The 22,163-nt window shown below is 41.8% G+C and overlaps 1 protein-coding gene across 1 annotated transcript; it reads right to left on the bottom strand.

The window, feature by feature from the left end:
• Positions 1 to 4,260: 4,260 nt before the first annotated feature.
• Positions 4,261 to 13,055, bottom strand: LOC128310617 (high-affinity choline transporter 1). Its single transcript, XM_053047305.1, has 9 exons — positions 12,890 to 13,055; positions 11,180 to 11,287; positions 10,653 to 11,107; positions 10,455 to 10,584; positions 10,060 to 10,381; positions 9,455 to 9,497; positions 8,443 to 8,672; positions 8,260 to 8,371; positions 4,261 to 8,193 (listed from the first exon to the last, which is right to left on the bottom strand). The coding sequence occupies exons 1-9, from the start codon at positions 13,053 to 13,055 to the stop codon at positions 7,981 to 7,983; spliced, it is 1,779 nt and encodes a 592-aa protein (XP_052903265.1). The 3' UTR covers positions 4,261 to 7,980.
• Between the last annotated feature and the right edge of the window lie 9,108 nt (positions 13,056 to 22,163).

The raw sequence follows: 22,163 nt of genomic DNA, 5'->3' as shown, positions 1-22,163 counted from the left end.
ACGAAGAAAAATCAGCACAAGTACCCCATGACCACTGCCAATTCCACACGGACAAGCAAAACGGAACCGGAACGGAGCATATTGCAAACACGTGCCTTATTTAAGATAAATTATAGTTTACCCACCTGTGTTCTCGCATAACTCGGTTGTTAGCAGCGGACGAACCACGGAACATACCCAAACGCCGTCGCACAACACAGTTCGAATGGGTTTTCCTCCTTGGCGATCGATTGCGACCAACTGTCAAACAAACAGCACGTTTGACAGCTGTCAGAAGATAGTGCACAATGGATATATGACCAATATGGGGCTTTCGAGATACAGTTTAGGACCCACCATTCGCAAATCATTGTCACAAAGTGAGTGCGACGGGTTGTACCATTACTTAAATTATTACATCTTGTTCAATGTTGACTTCATTTTTAAAACAACGTTATACGTACTCCGCTTTCGTTACGAGCGGATTGTTAGTGCTATTAAATGAAAGTGCGGGTGGAACTCGGCACGGACGCAAACCGACGATCAGCAGCAGCCACAGGCAGACAATAACTCCCAATGCGTACATTTCGGAACCACTACCTTACCGACTACCACGTACTACGAACAAAACAGCAAAGAAGCAAGTCCAGGCAAGAGGTTTATCCAAAATTTTTGGTGACGCAAAATTGTGGAGCAAACTTCTTCGATACTCCCAACAGGCAGGGGACGCTGTTTAGGAAGTGTGTGAGCATGTTGCATTTTGGGACGAAAACGCATCGTCTATGTAGGGCAGCGATAGGGGTTTGCAAACCGTGCAATGAAAAACGACACCGATGTATACCAAGCGATTAAAAGGCTATGGCAGGCCTTCGAATGAAATAAAGTGTAATCATCGTTTGACTTTTTTCCTCAACCATTTTTCCGTCCACACATTTCTTATCCACTTTATTGTTCAATTCGTTGCTCACACTTCGATGACCCACGTTATGTGACGTGGTTGGGTAATAAGAACTTTTGGCTACCCATCGGCCCCTTCGTAGATCGAAGCTCGCGCACTTCGTACCACGTGCTTAACGAACGGACGGCTTGGTTCGGTGAGAAGTTCGGTTTGTCCGTTGATTACGCAATGACCACAATGTGGCCCTTGGTGCGCTACGGAATTCAGGTGAATTATGTACCACTGTGCAGTGCGCTGTTACGGAAGTACCCACGGTACGAATCGTACGTCGTGGCGCCGAGGTTGTCGAAGATTTCAGCGCGGACCGCGGACTTCGCCATGAGGAAGCAGTACGGCACAAAGGTAAACATTAATGCACCCCGCTTGAGCACTCGAGCATCGGCACATCGAAAGAGACGTAAGCGGATTCGTGTATTCGCCGCCTGCACGCCGGAAGTGCTGACGTAAGGGGTTAACACGGTGTTGCATCGGTACCTTCAGCAAGTACGTCCAACAACGACGATCCACAGTGCGCGAAAGGTCAAAGAAAGTGAACTTTAGGGTTTTGGTCGCCTGCGTATGAAACCCATGTGGGGAGGTGGGAAAGGGTCGGCGAGCATGCTTTCCGATGCGCACGGTTCCATCGCGCAGGTATGCTGAACATTTCCCACCATCACCGGAGCACCCACAAGCGGACCGGCGGGAGAACAAGGGTTGCATTGAGCGCTTATTAAATATTTGCCCAGCCGAAAGATCGTTTCATTTTTGGGCCCACAGGGCTAATCACCCTTCGATTGCGGTGTCATAAGAGGTCAACGCATGCCGTAACGCACAATTGGCGGGTAATGGGTTGTGCGGTGCCGATTTACCGCACTCTTAAGCTCAGTCTACATTGCAGTCACTCCATTTGATGCAATTTGCACATTGTTTTACAAAGCTGACGAAAAGCATGATCGTACACACCGAAAATCCGATACCGTCTCAACAAAGCAACGGGCGCACGTTGCAATTCGTGGGTAGATTATGGAAGATAAGCAGAAGAAAAACACTTCAGAAACACAATTAGAGCTAAGTTTTGTGCACAACTTGATCCAACGCTAAGTGAAAAAATAATGCTCCACAGAGGAGACTTGGTGTAGGCCGAAATATAAAGGCACGAACCTTATGGTATGTGTGTGTTTTCTTTCTGTCGTCATGCCGCGGTACAGCGGATGGCGTATGCTAATGAGGTTATTCAGTACGATTCGCACGCGGTCACATGACGTAGTTGCGAACGCATCTTTCACTGCTACAAATGGGTGCAATTTCACGCATGCAAGTCTCCAGGCGATCTCCAAACGATCGTTTCGGTGTAAAAATAGTCTTTTCGACGAAGCAAAGGTGAATCGATTCATGTAACTATCCTCCAATCCATGCACACTGGAAGCAAATGTAAACTAGTTCACCTGGCAATGGATGGATGGATGCCCCGAAACATCGTGGATCGGCTCCAACGTTCGGTTTTCCCTTTCTTTCGCCCTGTCTGTGCCTTCGCATCGTATAGCTGAGTCGTGATAGTTGGGGCAGAAAAGTGAAATGATGTACTCACGCTCGATACACACATCCGCAAAGCGTTCCAAAGGTCTGGAAATGGACTCCCGGCGAGGAAAGAAGATGCCTTGCGAATGCGTGCAGCCTTCTCAATTAGCTGGCTGGCATCGGTGATTTTGTGCCAAAGTGAATGGATCGTGTGCGGTTTGAAGATTCGTCGCAGTAGGTCAAGCGCGATCCTCAAGTGTGCTATTGACCGTGAACTGCTTGAGTGTGTATTTGGAGCTGCTTTAGCGTCTCTTAGAGATGAGTACAAATCCGATTCATATTAGGAAGCTGCATCACGTATTCCCATTGAGCATTTTAGAGGTCTATTGTATCAACTGCATCTCAAACAGATTCTGTTTTTTTATTGTTTTCTGTAGCTGTTTGCACAGTATGACCCATAAAAAATGCAAAGCTTTATTTTTGGCTGTATTGAAAAAAAAATTCACTTATGGCAGATATTTATGTGACGTTTGGGATTCAAGCTATCATGAGATGTTGCAACCAAACAGCGATATTTTAAAGACGTAAATGTGTACTATATCCACGAAAGAAGTCATGTTTAGTTTGCTCCTCGCGGGAAAACTCGCCAAAAAAATTGCGGAGGCGATGAAGTGCCGTGTGGCCATTATATGCCAAATTAAAAGTATCCTTCTTGAAGATCAACGTCATTAGAAAGCCAGGATGTCAACTCCCAATTCGTCAAATAAAAACTAAAACGAAATCCAGTGCGATCCTGTCGACAATTACCGAAAGATGCTAATATCTCCAAAACTTCAATGGAACGGTTGGTCAATAATGACTTAAATTCAAAATCCAGGGCACGAGTGAAATGCCACCTAATAACAGATCGGATCAAACCATTACGGAAGATTTTGTTGGAAGTATTCGAGTAGAAGCATCCGATCGTCGTGGTCTCTAAACACACAATTTTCACCAGCGATCCTGCATGGAATTCGCCCATGGTTAGATTTATTTCGTCGCAGATGCTGGAGGATGTTCCAATGAAGGAATTATTTAAAGGAACTACTAAACATTTTGCCGGAATCATGGCTTTCAGAGCAGTTGCTTCTAATGGGTTGAAAATGACTCCGGTTTTCATCAAAGCTGATTTGAAGGTGAAAACCGATGTCTTTTTGGGCATTTCGATTGAGAAGGTCTTACTTTTGATGGCAGAAAACTTCAATGAGCACCTTCAGGTCTTTTTCAACTAGTCGGAGCACCGTATTAAACCTCGAAAGGGAGTCAAGAGTTACTAAAGAATATCATGGCTATTTATTCAAACGATGTTTGTCCTCCTAGCATCCTGAACTTGAACCCCCACGTGTACTCCGAATGGGCGAATGTTCATGCAAAAGCCTGTGAAGAATTTCTTCCCAGTGCCGACGCTTTGCAAGCTCGTTGTACAGTTTATACATTCGGAAGGTATGCAAACGATTCCCTGGCCGTCTGAACAAATTAGTGGAAAACAAAGTTCACCCTATCGAATAATATGGAATAGAATGGTTGACCAATGTCCTCAGACTAATTTAATATTTTTCTTCGAACGTGAGAAAGATCTTGTAAAGAAGATCTTGAGAAAGATTTTCGCATTTTTTAAGGGTCGCACTATATTCTCATTGACATAAGATATTATCTGTTTGTGTTAAGCTATTATCAGTGATTATCATATGTCTTAGAATTTAACTACAGCATTACCAAATCGACCACCTTTCATCTTTCAAACGCTTTAAATTTTCGTTATGGAAGAATAATTTTTTCGAACGGCCATAACGTTTAATGCAACATTTAATACCACAATTACGATCGCGAACGCGGTTTGTTTGTCTGTAGTGAATGAAACATTTTCTCTATCCCACAATCAACTCACACACTGCCAGGGTGAACTGAACGCTGGGAAATTTATTAACTTCAGGCATTTCTTTACTGCCACTCCTGCAGCGCTGTCATTCTATCCCGTTGACGAACCAGGCGTCTCTCGTCGCATTTCGTTCACTTCAGTCCGATCACTAGGTTTGTTTAATGGGTTGCTTTGGTTGCCTACATATACATATGTGTATTTGTATAATTATCTTATTTTCTAATAAAATACATGTACATCTATTGGGATTTTCCGTTCTTTGTTCCTGGGAGCCACTTTTTATTTTCCATGACTGTTCCGTTAAATGCTGTTCATTCGTTTTCGATAGGTAGAAGCTATATTCCATAACGATTCTATTTCAAAATGCTTTTTTGGGGAAACTGCTAAACAATCAACCGAAATGTTCTTTGGTTCTAATATGTTGCTTTAATTTCATTTTTGCACGACCATGCCAGTTAAATTTTTCTTTGAAGCTCACGGATATGGGTCTATTTGATTTTACTTTCTTCGCTTATTGATCTTTTTGCCTCGTCAGTTGTACACCTATCAATCCGAACTTCCAGTCCGTCCCAAGTACGTCTGCTTTACAGCTGCACAATATTCGCATCCTGTCGAAGCGTGTGGTAGGTGCTAAACGCTTTGGTTCGCTTCCACTATGCTCTACTTGTACAGTTTCGCTTTGGTTTCATAGCCTGTCTGTAGCAACTGTTGCTGGTACATGTAGGTATATGTATGTATATGTTAGTATTTATATATGCACGATATGTGTCGATTTTTCTTTTGTTTTCGGATGGAGTCTTACCCATTAACAACGGCGACGAACATCTTTGGTTGTACGTTTCATTCCCTTCTCCCAATCCATCGATCAATCCATCCCCCTTTGCTTTACAATAAGTGTAGTTTTACTTTATATAATTTCTTTTCACAATTTGTAAGTCCACTCAGATATCAACAATTAGCGCAATAGTTTCATCAAACAAATATATTCCATTTTTCTTGACGCTCATATTGGCGGGTGTTTCACGCTGCTGGTGCGCGGTTCGGCTCACTTCTATATTCACTCGCGGTCGGCCGCAACGTTACGCACCCGCGGAGTGCAATCAAATGTGTATGTTCAATTTTAAATAGTAGCACAGCTAAGAACAATTTTTGTAACGTTTTGGTTTGATATTTCACTAGAGTTTCGTTTGCTGTTCAACAATCTAACAAGTCAAGTGCGGACCTTTCAGTGGAAGTTTGTCCCCAAAAGGTTCCCAGCAGTAAATTTTGCAAACAGATTGATCGGGCGGTGCACGGACACGATTTGTTTCGGGATAAAGTAAGTAGATCAGTGGCGAACAGATCGTAAGCGAACAACAACATTCTCGATCGTCACGCGATTGACGTACGGTGAACAACATGCATATAACACTTACGAAAAGAGAGGTACATTAATGAGATATGGCCACAGCTCGTTATAGATTACAGGGTGTAACAGTGTGTGAATGCATTGTGTGTAGCTAAAAGCTAAACTCAAATAAAAAAACAGAAAATACCGTACCGCAATGGTGGTGCGACACGGTTGTGGGTTATTCGGGCGCTTCGGATTCCTAGCGGCAGCAGACGCTTCGATGACGATATGATCGGATTTTTATACAACCTCGAAACACAACACACCGATCGGAACACTGGTTTTACGGCAGGAGTATACCGTCCAACGCAATGCACTCACAGACACTCACAAATTGGGGGCAATTGCCCTATCAAAATTCCACCAAGGGGGGAGGCACGTCTATAGAACAATTCAGTTGTATGGTACAGCTCTTTGTGGATAGTGAAAGTGTTGTCTTTCGCGTGTTCTAGTTTGATAAAACATTTTCACCGCGTAGTTTAATCTCCGTTCACAACAGTGTTACTCTGCACCTAAACGAGAACCGAAGCTGCATCCTAACCGTGATGAAGATCGAACGTGTATCGAAATATCGTAAACGGGTTGGAGATTTAAGCGCTGGAAGGTCACGATTGATATGTATGAGTATTTCGATTCGCCCGTTGCTTCATTTCGCCATAGTTTCTCACAGTTTTACGTAGTATAATCTACACTTCTCCTGCTATTTTAGTTGTTTTGCCATTTTAGTGTCCTAGGAAATTCTACACGGCTTGCTCAGAAGCAACTCCTTCGTTTCGTTTAAAACGCTTTACTACCGATAGTATGGTCGAGTCGTTTCATTTTTTGTGTTTAGCTGTGCATGGTTTTGTGTGTGTTTTATTATACAGCTATGCCTTCGACATCTACGGTATGGGTTTTCCTTTTTCTTGCAGCAGACTTGTATGTATATATTTATATGTATATGTATAGATGTATATATATATATATATCCTTCCCTAGTAATATCCCATCGATATGTCCCAGTGAAATGCAACTTACGTTTGCAGTTGTTTATACTTGTAATGATATGTTCGTACCGCTCACCTGCCCGGGACTTAATTATCAGTTCTATAGGTTTGTTTCTCTCATTACTCCGCTCACCTCACCGTTGCCTCACGTTCGCTGCCTTTCTCTTGGGACTAAACTCTGCAACAACACTCCAACAAGAATTGCGTTAAAATTACTAACGAAAAATTACTAACTTACAAACACCAAACAATAATAATGGCATATCGACATCTGCTCGACAACTCATCCACTCCTGTCTTCTCCCATCTTCTGTCTCTAGCACCTTTGAGTTTGTGACTTTGTTTTTGCTTTACTCCATTGTGAACCATTGTGATCGCGGAATTTTAAAGCTATTCCTCCGTGTAGGATGACGCTAAACAAAACAAACCAATTTTAATAAAACCATTCGCTGTTTATCAACCAAATGCCCAACAACATTCCTTATGTACCTCACATTCGTGACTTCCAACATTCCTATCTAATCGTACAATATTCACAGACGGAGCAACATAAAATGGAAATCCAACAAATGAGTGAAAGAATATTATTTCAAGCCTCCGCTCGAACCTTTCCATTGCTAACATGTCATTAAAATTTGCTACGCATCAACCACAACTGTCGCCTTACCGCCTGCTTTGCCACCGCCCTTAGGATTATGGCGTTAAACCAACTAACAGTTATAGGTAAGTATAGTCATTACTAGTTTTGTTTCGTTAACATATGTATAATATACCTATCGTTTTGTTTCTCCCCTACCATACTTGATATGTATTTGTTGCTTGATGAACATGCATCCTAGGGTTTTTTTTTCTCTGCTTGCCTATTTTTCTCTCCATTGTATTCTATTGATTTGATTTGATATGTATTCGTTACTTGTTCTTGTCTTTAACTTTTGCGTTTGCGTGTCGTTTTGTTTTGCATTGCTCTTTTATGCTCTTCCATTCTAGTGGCTAAGGTCTTAATTATTCTTTTCACTTTTCATTCCACTTACTTTATATATTTTAATACTACGTCCTGTCCCACGTGCATTCTTGATATGTATTTTTGCTGATAATTCGTCACTTTATACCGTTTTCACACCTGGGGTGGAGAACATGCTCCAAATACTGCACGCTAATAAAGTCGATTTCGTTCGGCTTTGGTTCGGCCTCCCCGACGGCTGCCAACCGGCTCCGTTCAGTCAAACCGAACGCCGGTACCGGTGGGTGCGTTTCAAAAGGCCGTATGGGCCTGAGCCGGTCCAGTGCCGGGTGCTGCGACACCGCTTTCTCCGCCTGCGGATTGTTGCATCTGTCGCTGCGCCTCAACCACCGGCAGATCGTCGTCCGGCTCGAGGGCCGGATTTATTCGTCCGTTGCGCTCATCCTTACCGACCATTGTAGCCGCACCGTACATGCGCGTCATACCACCAGCCATCACCGAGAGCTACCACAGAAGAAGGGACATGATGTTTGGTGTGTTAAAGGCAAACAAATCGTCAAACAGAGTTACCTGCTCGCCCGAATCCGACGGCTCTCCAACACGGTGCAATTCTTCCGGTATATTCACTACGCAACGGAAATAGTCGTAGTGTGGTGCCCATCGTCCAGTTTCGAATACCCACCTAGAATCCAGGAGATAAAGCAAGCAGATAAAATCAGCAAGCTGTTGCTGAGAGGAAATCAAGATACTCACTTTGTCCACCAGGATACGCCCACCAGCGTGATCAGGCTCATGATCATGGCCATTGTTCGGAAGGGGAACATCTGGGTGCTGGTTTCTTCATTGTAGCCCGGATAGTGGATCAGAGCGGGTAAACCCAGCATGGATTCACCCCCTGACAGACGCACCAGGAACGCGATTATGTACGCTGCCAAACTGCCGTACGTATTGCAATGATGCTTGAAATGTACCACCATCAGAAGCTAAAAGAATGAGAAAAAGAAAGGTGACAGTTTAATTAGCTGTAAATTTAATATACAATCAGAAATAAAAATGCGAAGGGTTGTAAAACTTGACAAATATAAAATGAACAATTGATCATTGATGATTAGAAATAATGATGAAACAATTCGAAATAGTCGAAATAATGTTAACAAACTAGACTGTTTGCAAAAAGTCTTAATTTATTTATTAGAGTGCAATTTCAAGATTAACTTTTTGATATCTGTATCAACTCTTTCACTCTAGACCGGTTATTTGGCAATAAAACTCTTAAAAGATTAGAGGAAAAATAGAAAAAGATAATCCTCTGAATACGGACTGATGGACAGATTTAGTCCGTTCTCGTATAGCGAATAATATGGCCAATACTCATAAGACGGGTTTAGACAAAACTTTATATATTTGTTTAAAAAAAAAAACAATATTTCGAGCAGTTAATAGTCGCTCTGGACTTTCATCAATAAGAAAGATCTTGGGACGGTAATTATATCTTAAAAAAAACCTCAACTAGGATGACACCTTATTGGAATGTTACTTGCTAAATCATGCTAATTACTTGTAAAATTATTCACTAAATATATTCAATATATGCAATATGAAAACCCTAGAGTAAAAGAGGGTTGTTTGTAATTATATGGTCTGCGCAAAAAACTGGAAATAAACTTCAGCATAAAACTGACCGATAACGTTCACTTAATGTTACAACCCGAGCACAATGTTTGATTTATTTTTCCTTGGATTTTTGCCGTGTTGTTCAACTCACCTGCGGGAAGAGAATACAGTACACCAAGTCGGAACACATTGACCTGCGCACCAAGAAGGCCCGTATGAAACGAGAAGGAAAAGGATAATTTTGATAAATGGTTCAATCCATACTTTCTCCCCAGAAAGACGATTTATACTCGACGTCGGGTAAGGCTATTGTAAGGAAAAAGACAACCGGGCCCTGCCAGCCATTGGCGCTTTATAAATGCTTCAACGTGAGTGTATAACACCCGGTGGCGAGTGTTACGAAAGAATGGTCCTCCACCTAACTGGGTAGTGTGTTAAGTAGTGCTTGGGAAATCGACCGATTTTGTTTTCCATTAGTATTCCACAAGAATCGATGCACCAGAATGTGTGTTGTGATGGAAATATAAAGGAAAATTTGAATCCAAAGAACTCTTGTCTGGGTGATCCACCGGTAAGTGGCACTATCATAGCAATTTCACGAGAAGGTCACGTATCACTTACATTGTAAGAATGGTACAGTTTCTGTTCGCAGATTTGTAGCACGAGCGAACCATTACGTACCATTGTCGTTTGTCTCTTGTTCAATAACCGAGTATCAAAGCTTAGCAAGAATAGAAATGGATCTGACACACTTACCAGAGCCCATAAATCGAGGGTATGGTTAGGGCCATAATGGTGGACAGTACACCGACGACCAGAATTGACACACGCATGACCCAGATAATTTCCATCTCGGAGGCACGCTGCCGGAAGATCAGCCGATAAACGTTGCGGGCAAACATTGAGGAAGCAGACAGCACCGATGAGTCGGCCGAAGACATAACGGCGGCTGAGACGGCCCCGAGCCCGAAGAAGGACACAAAGTCTGGCGTCAGATACTGCAGCACCATCGGCAGAATCATGCTCGTTTCCTGGGTCGTTAGTGGCCACGGGCCCTTGTAGTCCGTCTCGTTCCAGGCTGTGGAATGTTCATACAACAACAAAATTATTTCCACAACAGCAGCCGGCATTAGTTCGAGCGCATCGCTTACGTGTTGCCTTTGCGATGGCACCGATGAGTACGGGTGGAATGGCCATCAGAATGCAACCGAATGCTGCTACGTACGATAGGATTTGAGCCCGTCCAGCTGTTTTGCTGGAAAGAACACGCTGGAAGTATACCTGCAAGAGGACGAAGAGCATAAACATTAGCGGTATTATTTCGGATGCTAGCAGCACATCGACCGTACCTGCCAGGGAATACCGCCAAATATTAGCAACAGGCCGTAGTCCAGATAGAACCAGGTGTAGCCCTCGCCGATCTCACCGATCCAGTCAACGTCCATCGACGACAGACTCTTGACGTGATCGTTGGCCCACGCAAACGGGATGCACATCCACAGCCCGATGAAGATACAGAACAGCTGTATCACGTCCGTGTACGCCACGGAGTACAACCCTCCGAACAGGGTGTAGAAGACGGCGATGCACGCCGACAGGATAACCGAAGTTTCCTGCTCCATGTCGATGATGACCGACAGGGTGGCGCCAAGAGCGGCCAAGATACCTGCCGCCCAGAACACTTCTCCGCAGAGTGCGGGCAGAAAGAGCAAACCTCCCATCCGTTCGCCGAAGCTATCCTGCAGCGGATCCAGCATCGTGATGTATCCTTGCTTTCGCATTGGGTTCGCGAAGAAGATGCCACCTGCAACGAAACGTTATGACAAATGCACTGCCATAAGCAAGTTTTACACAGGCAATCGGATTTGCGACCTACCGAATACTAAGCTGAGCGCATAACCGAACGGAGCCTGACACCAGACTAGCCCGGATGTGTAGATTGCTTCCGCTGTTCCGTTAATGTAACCACCTCCGACCCATGTAGCTGAAGAATTTTGGATACGTACACATAGACAAATCAAAGAAACATATAATAAAAAACGTTCATTTAATCAGGTTAAGCACATTATTAAGGACATTGACCCTTTATAGAGGGTGGCATAGATGTTGTGACAGTGAAGAGATTTGATTTTACATAATGTTGTACCCTGTATGTTTATCTTATCTTATCTATATCTTATTCAAGGAAAAAAGGTGTAATACTAACTTGAAACTAAAATTCAGTGTGTTTTTCCTTCACTTCGGTTTTACAACTTTTATTTCATATCTTTTTTGCCGTGTAGTTAATATTTACTACGTAGTCGGATAGTCGGATATCCCTGGCTACGGGGCCAATTTTGAATGATTTTAATGGATTTTTGTACATGTCCTGTCGTGTGTAAGATTGGCACTGCTACCAGTTACATCACCGGCCTTGCTCATGGATGTAGATACATTTTGTATTGACCTCAATTAAGTATCTTCTAGAGATGTGTAAAAAAGGGTTGGTTCTATAATATGAGAAGTCCTTTTATGGAGTGAGTGAATGAAATCCTTATTTTCTCTACAAACAATTCTTTTTGATTTGTGAAATATTAAAAAAACTGTTTGTACACAGGATTTTCCCCAAATAAAGCGCTCCAACTGACTGTAATAATTCCAAAATCTTTTAATAACTTGCAGCTGAATAAAATACAAATATTGGGGCGGCCCAGTGGTACGATGGTAGCGTAGACGGTCCTCATGCGAACGGACCGAACCAAAATCCCATTAGGACCAATCCCCAGGAGCAAGGACTACCTATCCGGCTACGTGATAAAATAAGTCGATACGGACAGGCCAGTAGTAAGATAAAATTTCCGTAAAGAATTTGCAATGGAGTAGTAGGATTGATTTTTTTTGTTTTGTTAGTACGGCCTGGCCGTATCGACTTATTTTATCACGTAGCCGGATAGTCGGATAGGATGGGATTTTGGTCCGGGCCGTTCGTGTGAAGACTGGCACCGCTACCATCATGCCATCGAGCCGCCCCTGGATTGAATTTTGTAAAGAATTGTAAAGTTTCTTGCGTAATTTCTTGCTTGAAAGGTTGGGTTAGGTTGATAGCTTAGTAATTTTTATGCAACGGGAGATAACGACGAGTAATTGTATCGTGAGATTGATACAATGGACATCAACGAATGGAAGTAATTGATTCGAGATTCAAATCTTTTAAAAGAGTGGCTAATAGTGAACCACTCTTTTAAAAGAGTAGTGATATTCGTCTCTAGTACCTCTAGTCTTTAACGTTAATTTAAATATTCATTAGAGTACTTCCATAAATATATTCGAAAAAAAAAACACATATATTTACTCTTCACAAAGAAAACAAAAATTGTTCATACTAATACAAAGTGTATTAGTTTGCAAGCAACAAAATACTACCCAACAATACACATGGAAACTTTTTTGCCTGGCCAGCATCCACATTTATCCAGTGAAAGTGATTTATTGTGTGGCACTTATTACAGCACAGATGAACAGCAACATCCGCTCGTTCGTGCAAAGCCATGATGAGGGTAAGAATATGAAATTCGGCTTCGGCCGATCTGCTTCCTACGCTACTTACCGGTCATGGTGAAAATGCCGACAAACAGGCCGATCGAACGTCCGGCTAACATAACTTCTTCCTCCGAATCATTTCCGGACTCCTTTTTCCTGCCCGCCCATATCCCGACCGCAAGGATCAAGATGTAGAAAAGAACGATGCTGACAACGCCGGCGATATTAATCATCCTGACTGTTTGCGAGATGCGTTAGCAAAGCGACCAGTATTTTCCCCGCGATATCAATCCAGCAGAGACCGATTAAGACTCCGTATGTCAACTTAATCACGAACGTGATATTGGTACCGGTCCGAAGTTCCTCGACGCAAACACGTAAATGTACCAGATTGCACAAGCCGTGGGCGAACGTCCTTGACACTGGTGAAAGTTCGTCCGGCCGTTACAGCTTTCGGTCAACGGTTTTTCACGCTTCCAGTTGCACACCTTGACGTTGGCGTAACATTGCGTTTTATTATGTGTGTATGTTTGGTTTCCGGAGTCGTGTGCCGGCTTTAGTTTCCAGCGGTGGGTTTATTTATTTATATCGCACAGTCTTAGGTCGTTGTCTTGTTGGTTCCAGTGGCAAGAAAAACCTGAAATGAAAGTAGTAAAGAACAGACGTCAGTTACGAGCACTACGAGCTCCGAGCACGAGCGCATATCTAATATAGGTACGATTGTATTATTGTTGAAGTGAGGAAAAACACATAATCTTTTTAAATTGTAATTATTACAGAAAACAATTTTCTTCAATTAAAACAACAATTTAATCGAATCAAAACATAACAGGTGGGCTGATAATTGTATGGCCTATAACAGTAAAACTCTTTTTTTTTGCCAAATTATTTTTTTTATTCAACATACATCCCTTCAAGGGTGTTACACCGATTATAGCGATCTTTCAATTGTTCGATACCCGATACCGATATTAGTAGTATTTGTCCTTTGCCTCAAAAAAGGCCTCAGTTTCGGCAAACACCTCTTTATCCGACGAAAATTTGTTCTCAGAGGACATCTTTTTGGGATCTGAGAAATGGAGTTAATCACTGGGAGCCAGATCTACGAAATACGGTGGGTGGCGAGCATTTCGTGGCCTAATTCATGAATTTTTGCCATTGTTTTCACTGATTTGTGGCACGGTACGTTGTCTTCATGATTTTTTTTTTCTCAAATGTGGCCGTTTTTTGGCGATTTCGTCCTTCAAACGCTCCAATAACTTGATATAGTAGTCGCTGATAACGGTCTTTCCTTTCTCAAGATAGTCGATGAAGATTATTCCTTGCGAATCCCAAAACCCTGACGCCATATCCTTGCCAACTGATTGTTGCGTTTTCCCCGCTTTGGAGCAGGTTCATCGCGTCCAGTCCACTCGGATGACTGTTTATTGGACTTTGGAGTGAAGTGCAGAAGCCCACCAGAAGCCCAGAAGAATTATCAGCCCACCTGAGCCCACAACAGCAAGTACGAACCAAATACAATCATTTCCCGAATTACGCGATTTCGCGGGGTTCGAATATTCGCGTAAGTTGAATTCACTTTATAGTATCGTTTATTTGATATTTGATATTTTTACGATTATTTCAACAATTAGAGTAAAATTTTACTGAAAGTGATTTACAATCAATTAAAATGCAACGTTTTTTTTTGGTAAAATTTCAAATTTCGCATATAAAAAAATCCAATTCCACACACAAAATTACACGAACTGTCAAAAATTCAAATTCAAATTCAAAAATTCGTGTATCTCAAATTTGCGCAACTCGGGAAAATACTGTACAACAAAGTCGTAAAGATAAGCTATGTAAAAAAAGGCGTTTATCCGAAACGACTGGTTGCATCAATCAATATCAGTTAATTATTTATTAATATCATTGTCTTCTCACAAGTTTTTGCTTTATGCCGTTACTTGATGAAGCATTAAACGGGAAACATGCTTATAAAATTAGGTAAAAATGAAAAGAAACCCTGTTTAAGAGGGAAATACTTAATTTCAATCTCAGTTTTTCGTAACATCCAATATACTTCGCACCCTCATCCCTCATATTCATGCTAATTGGTCCTTCTGTGCTAATTCCAATTGGAGCAACCTTGTCACGTATATCTTAACGTAAATACCATAGAGAAAGTTCAGGCTTTATCCGCTTGTGAGTGGCTTACAGTTTGCTGCAATCTGGAGCTTATTGATTTAGAACGTTCTCCCATAAAGCTTTACCGAACGTCATCGCTGTTCGTCAAGGTCTGACCACTTTTCTCGCTTCGCACGAGTGCAGCGTTTACAGTCGCTTGCCGTTCGCCCGCGAAACCAGTGGACACGGTTTTCATAAAAGTACGCGCTAAGAAGGACGCTCTGGCACAGCGGCGAATACACCGATCATGATTTACCGTACAACTTTGCAAGCATGTTTTATCATCATCAGTTCCCTTCAGGACAACACCCTCCTGCGTTTCGACGCTACTGGGGGCACAATCGCTACAACTACTTAAATAGTTCCCTTTAGGGCACACGGTTTTCAATAAAGCATAATAAAATAGTTTGCTCACGGTGCCATTCGGTGCCACCGAAGAATCTGGCTCGATTGTATTTTATGGTAATGATGGTTTGGGCGTTTCGTAGACGCGTTGGTAGTCAGGGAATGAAGAAAAAGTACAACAAATTGAAGTTTATTTCTATCATGCAGTGAAATTTACGGTTACCTCTGTCGATTAAGCATACTTATACTGTTTGCAAGCATGCATGTGCTAATTATGTAGCTTTAATAAATCTTGTTTGAATCTGAAAGCTAGATATGGCAATGTTTGAAGATACTCTCCGACTTCGAAAGTATTCAAGCGATAATGTCAAGTGTTGAACGATATAATTCAATCACGGGAAAGAGTTGAAGTCCTGCCAAATGTATAATGGCTCTTTGAATGTTGAATTGAACATGTTGCTACAGCACACATACGCTGCTGGTTTGAATTGGTGCCAGAATGTAGAGTTTATTATTTTAATAGCTGTACGACGGATAATTTTTAATGAATTGAAGAATGATCAACAATCCCACCACAATTCACCACAATCATCAAAAACAGATTCAGAATCAGTTAGTCTTTAAGCTATCGTCACGATACAAAGCAAGGACGTTTGAAGGACGATGCTGGAATCAAGAAACCATTCAATGAAGTTGCAAATGGTGTGCGGGAAAGTGGTGTATATTTACAATGTTGCTGGCGCTAGATAGGTGGAACATAATATCCATTAAACCATATATCCATTTTCAGATCGACAAGTGGAACTTTTCATAAACTAGATGCATAAAATCTGTACAAACAAGAGAATTAAGCTACCAAAACGGCAACCAGCACACACCAACGCCGTGCTTCTATTTGTATTCACCACGACCGGTTCCGTATAATAACAATTTGAAATTTAAATGAGTAGATTCACCAAACAGGGTAATGAGCAACACAACATTTTCCCCCGCAGTGTTCATTCTGTCTTTGCCGCTGGTTTCCCTGCTGATTGTTGTATAAAAAAGTGCTTGCATCGCGCATTGTTCGACGGTAGCAATTTAGTCATCAACTCCCCTTGTTAACCGTCTGCGTCCTCAAGCTTTCAGTTCCCTAACGCAGGCGGTCTAGTCGAGTGGAAGCGATTCTTTCACTGCTCTACACTATCTACACAACCGGATTGAAACAAACGCGAAAATGTCGGTTGTGAGTGACAGGATTTCACGTGCCGTAATCGAAGATTATTCAATTTTAATGACTTCATTCGAGTACGATAGTCGCGTATTTCGAGGTGTGGAAAGAAATTTAGGGAACACGTTCTTAAGACGGACGGTGTGGTAAATTGAATTTTTCCATCATGAAGCGTTGGTTTCTGCGGTGAACTGTTCAATCGAGTAGATGGTTTTTGGTGTATTATATCCAAAGCCAGTGCAAACTTTAACAGTTTATTTATCACTGATGTGCTGCTCGGTTTATCTCTTATTTCGTTAGGCTTACCGTTACCGTTCGTTACGGTAAGTGATTGATTTGATCTGAAATATGAGCGGCGTGCGGAGTATTCTACGCGATGAGAACGAGCAGGAAACTCGCTATAAATCCGCTGCAATCTTATCAGATCGAGTTGAATTATTCACTGCTTGTGATTGTCACTTGCCGCTGCAGTTCTGATTGCTTTTTCAATTACTAATGAGCCTTAACGTTGAAACGGCAAGGGAAAGATTGATGAAAATAAACTGTATTTCAGTGCAAATGTTTCATTCATTTCAGTGCAAATGTTAGAAGAATCACATTATTACATAGTACTGAAGAAATGTTTTATTAAAAGTATTCAAGAATGTCAAAGAAATATAACTGAGGTTTTGCTATAATATTTCTATTTAAATATGAATTTCAAAACACAAATTGCTCTGATATATCTTCGTAACAAACACCTAGCCTAGTAAACATTATTACAATGCAGAGAGTATCCTTATCTAATCCTTTATAATCTGTAAAAAAAGATCGTGCTTTTATAGCACATAATAGTTATGTTAACACAATAAACACAACTTCTACTTCTCCTTGCCGGCATAACAACCTCAAGAGGTCTAGGCTTGCCATTTTTGGCTTTCTTTGACTTGACACGGATAGTCAATCCTCCGTACGGGGGATTGTTACAGATGGGATTGGGGGCCGCCAACAAATACACCACCAGACCGCTCCATACTATAAGTACTTCTACTTAAAAGATATAAGTATATTCAGTATAGTCATATTCAACAAAATTTACTTTAAAAGACATGGCGAAATAATTTAACACCATTAAAATTCAACAGTGATGATGTATATGGTGAATAGTAATACACCGCTTTCCGAAAATAAATTTTCATGAAAAATTTCAGGTGTATAAATTTTCCCCCTATTGGCTGCAGGGATCTGCCTGTCAATCACTTATTTGTTATAATATTTTGTCTGTTAATTTGTTATTCAAATTGTCTGTTATATTACACTCATATGCTTCGAGTTTTCAGTTTTTCCAATTGGCAAAATTGCCCAAACCTAGTCAGGGAAGGTATTTTTTTTCGTAAATCAAGTCATAATGTAGATTTTCTTGATAACGTGCAGGATTTTGTGTTCAGTGAATTCTAATATTTGCGCTGCAACGTACGTCAAAACAAAAGCAAATAATGGATATAACCATTGTATTGAATCAATATGGCGTCGCGGTGGTGAATTTGGGGTCAGCTGTCCACGACAAAACCGAGGAAAAATCCCATCTGGACCGTTTGCCCGTAGCCAGGACTGACTATCCGACTACGTGGTAATATACGTCAAGAAAGCCAGGAATGGCAGGCAATGACCTAGTAGATTGTGGCACTAGAAACATTAACGTAATGTAATGGTAGAACTGGGCCAAATTGTTTAACCTCAAAAATTCGTTTGATAAAAAGAACCGTCGCATTCACAATGACTGGTCCGGGAAGTCTAGTGTTACTAATCAGTCGGAATTATGTCTTATCTCAACGGTACAAGTGTGTGATTTCACAGTTTTTTCAAACACATGATATACTGCAACACCTAAAACATAATAGTGCACCTAGTCTAAAACATAATTGTTCTATGGCCTAAGTTCACACAACCGTTGAAATACGAATTTAAAAAATCTCCCTCTATACCAGGCGTCTCCATTGAATTGTTACTTTAACAAACCGTCGAACTATGTTCATGCAGGAAATTATCAACATAACATCAACATCACACACATTAGAGCGATACACCACCGCAAACATAAAAAGCAAACATCAGAACAATCCGTGTCGATTTTAACCCACCTAATTGCTTTATTTGGGCTTATTTTGATGCGTAAGGAAAAAAACGCGGTCCACCCATAATTAAATTTTATTAGCCACTATTTATAACAAAACCATGGACGGCGCGGTTGGAACGTGTCACCGTATTGGTCCGCAAAATGGCGGAATAGCGGCCGATAGAATGGTCGCGTGGAAAGCGGATACTATTGAGCAAGAGGTGGTATATACAAACAACAAACATTAACATCCTCTCACGGTGCAGGCTTAAGACAATAATGAAACGAACTCAAAACGACAACTGAGAGGGTATTGGTACGGTGGGAAAAATGCGAAGAGCAGATGAGCTGATGAAGCAACGATAACATTACCGAAAGCTCTCAATCGCTCCCTTGGTTCTCAAGCTTTCGTGGTACATTTGGGACGCAAGCCGAGTAAGTTTTAAGAGAAACTTCGGGCACCATATGATGAAGGTGCGAGCTGAATAAAGTACGAAGTATTTGCTCCCCCTGAAGTATTCGGTACTCTGTTTCATTGTGTGGGTGCCGAGTTCGGAATTCGTGAGGGCGGTCAGTGAAAATGAAACTATACCATCGACACACTACATCACTGCTGTATACATGTGCATGCTGTAGTAGTATAGATGTGTGACAAAGAGGGATGTAAGAATGAAAGAAAGTCAGCGATAGGTAAACGGATAGTAAAAGCTATTTCGGTTGAGCCGGTATTTGTACCTTGGGCACGGACAAGAATCAGTACGAGCGCACATGCCGAATGCACACAATCGATAAAACGAACACACATGGATGGCTTTGCCTTTTTCGGCACATAGGACCCAGCGGATCGTTTTTTTTCACGAAAACCTATTTAGGCAGTGCAAATACTACTTTGTTTGTGCTTAATTGCATTTTTTTGTGGTGGTAATTCAGAACGTTGCATATTCATATCCTTGCTGAAAGCAGTACTTAAATCACAAATAGTTTGCTAATTTGCTGCGTACGGGGGGAAATGTAATAGAAACAATTTAAAATCATAACTTTCGAATCAATCCTCATTAATCTTGCTTATAGAAGCTTGCTCTATGAACAATTTGTTCGTTAAGTTCGTTAGTAAAATGATGAAATGTTTAAATGTTAATGTAAACTTATTGTAGAATCTATAATATAATAATGTCCTCCTTAACGACAGGCTTAACGACATAATATAAATAATTTAAGTGTAATGCCTACTAAGTGATTGCTCAGTTCACTTAATTGGCCAGTTCTAACATGTGCTCTGAAGCAAGCTCTCTTATAACTTTGAATTCATTAAAAAATCTATAGTTTAAAATTTACGCGCCAAAATATATGATTAACCAAATATTATAAAGTTAAATCTGAAATAACAACTGTACCGCTACCACGAACCCCAAGAAATCTGATCGCTCTAAGGGTCTGTACGACCGGATACGATGAGCGGTGAAAAGCACCTAGTGAGATGAGCCAATGAATCAACAGTGAGAGTGAGACCTGAGCAAAGGAATGTAAAGTAAGCGTTATGTAACGCAACCTTCACACATACACACACATGCACACGCAGCAAAAAACCCTTTTTTGCGTAAGCTTACCCGCCAGTTCTTGTTGTTGTCTTGCCTTTCCTGTCCGTGATAAAGACGTACTTTTAACGAAAAGGATGCTGCCAGATAGCACCTTGAAGACGCTGGCAAGAAAGCGCGAATTATTAGAGGTGCAAAGAAAGAAGCGCAGCAGCAGATGATTACGCGTATGGAACACACACACACACACATACACACACACGCTTATCAATAGCACACAGGACCTTTGCTTTTCTTCCTTAATCTGATCACTTTTCACGATGTTACACAAAACGGTCGCCTTGAGAAAGGCACAACAAGAAAACAAATTCCACACGAAACGATTCTATCGCGACTCCTTTGCGGATATTTCGAGTACACTGCGACTTTGTATTTGTGCCCGTAATTAACGGGTCACCGTTTAGCTTCTAGTTAGGGAACATCTTGGATCACTAATGTCGCTTTTGTCTGTGCCAGTTGGGGTACTGAGAAAATCGCTATAAAATGTGGAGTTCTACAGTATCGAGAATTTGTGCACCAGATTACTAACTTGTTTGTGCTGGAGTTAGGACTTGGAAAGTCCTTCGGTCACCACAGAAAATTCCTCGCCTATTGAACACTCACACGCGCACGCACAATTTCGATTGTTTCTTGCCTTCCCTTCGACGGTGAAAGTACTGCTTTGCTGGTCTGCTGCTACTGGTGCGGAGAACAAGCTTAAGTTTTAGGGGTTCGATGAATGTGCGTGAAACTCAGTGTTTGGGCGTGGATGTGTGTCTGTGTGCTGATTTGCTCGATTTGCTGCAGATAGTTGTCGTCCCCCCCACCCAGGAGGTTCGGGGCTAGCAAAAGCAGCTTTGCGAACAGGGAACTCTGGCTGGAGTAGCGACTTTTTGCGCTTTTGTTTTACTGCCGACGGCACGGACAGCTGTCGCCCCACCGCAGGGATGTCTTCTGAGACGGAGAATTTCTTGTTCTGAAGCGTAGCCCGCACATGTGCTCACCACCGAGATGCACCAGGATGTGTTGCCTGTTCCCCGAGGTCTATAGGGCGCCTAGCTAGCACGGACGACCACGAACGCGACGATCCGATCCGGTTAGCATCAGAAAATGTACTCCGGTCAAGCACTCTTTCTACCGTGCGATAACCGTGTTGGTGCACCGAGAATACACATGGAAAAGTGTACGCATATTCTCTGCTCTCCTTAAAAGCACCTTGAACTGAGCGTCGACTGCCTGCTCGATGAGAGGACGATGGGAAACTGTATCTGTGTGCGTACTAGTGTTCGAGTCCTTTTTATTGGACAGCCCACCAGGTTCAAAGGCCACCAGCGCTGGGCAAGCTTCTCCAACGGTACCCACTGTTTCCTGTTCCCGCTGGCACAAATCCGGTTTGTTACTGTATGTGATTCGTATGAATGAAATGGTTCGTGTGCACCCACACTTACAAACACTAACGCACAGCACAATCGAATGGATAAACACATTTTCGAACGAGAACGAGAAAAGAGCGACGTTAGTAAAGAGACCCCAGAACAATAAGAGCGTCAGCAACTGGAAGGGAAAGCAACGCTTGCTATGGTTGCAGACAGAAGTGCACTCCGTAATCTTCACTTTTGGGTGACGTAAATACACATGAATATATTAGCGTGACACGTGAAACGAAGTGAACTAAAAAAAAATCAACTGTGCAGCCATTTTTTAATGAAAAAAATATTTTACAAGCAAGCATTCTCTCGGAAATGACGTTGGCCTATAAAATGGCGTTATATAACGCTGCTAAATGTGAGAACTCCAGTGACTGGACTCCCGTAACTACTAATATTAGTGCCATTTAGCTTAACCTGTACAACAATACATGATAAACATTTCAACGATTAATTCGTGTTTGTAGCCTTGTTTATTATATCAACATCACCACAATAAAAACCCACCCACTGCAACCGGA

This window comes from Anopheles moucheti, chromosome 2 (assembly GCF_943734755.1).
Source record: "Anopheles moucheti chromosome 2, idAnoMoucSN_F20_07, whole genome shotgun sequence".
NCBI lineage: Eukaryota > Metazoa > Arthropoda > Insecta > Diptera > Culicidae > Anopheles > Anopheles moucheti.
The sequence above is the reverse complement of the archived record's forward strand: the minus strand, read 5'-3'. Positions and strand labels throughout refer to the sequence as shown.

What these genes read in the sequence shown, in the direction of transcription:
- LOC128310617 (XM_053047305.1), bottom strand. Translation starts at nt 13,055, where the DNA reads ATGATTAATATCGCCGGCGTTGTCAGCATCGTTCTTTTCTACATCTTG. An exon ending in TGCCATCGCAAAGGCAACAC is followed by an intron (nt 10,382 to 10,454) that starts GTAAGCGATGCG and finishes AACATTCCACAG; the next exon opens with CCTGGAACGAGACGGACTAC. An exon ending in GGCGTATCCTGGTGGACAAA is followed by an intron (nt 8,372 to 8,442) that starts GTGAGTATCTTG and finishes CCTGGATTCTAG; the next exon opens with GTGGGTATTCGAAACTGGAC.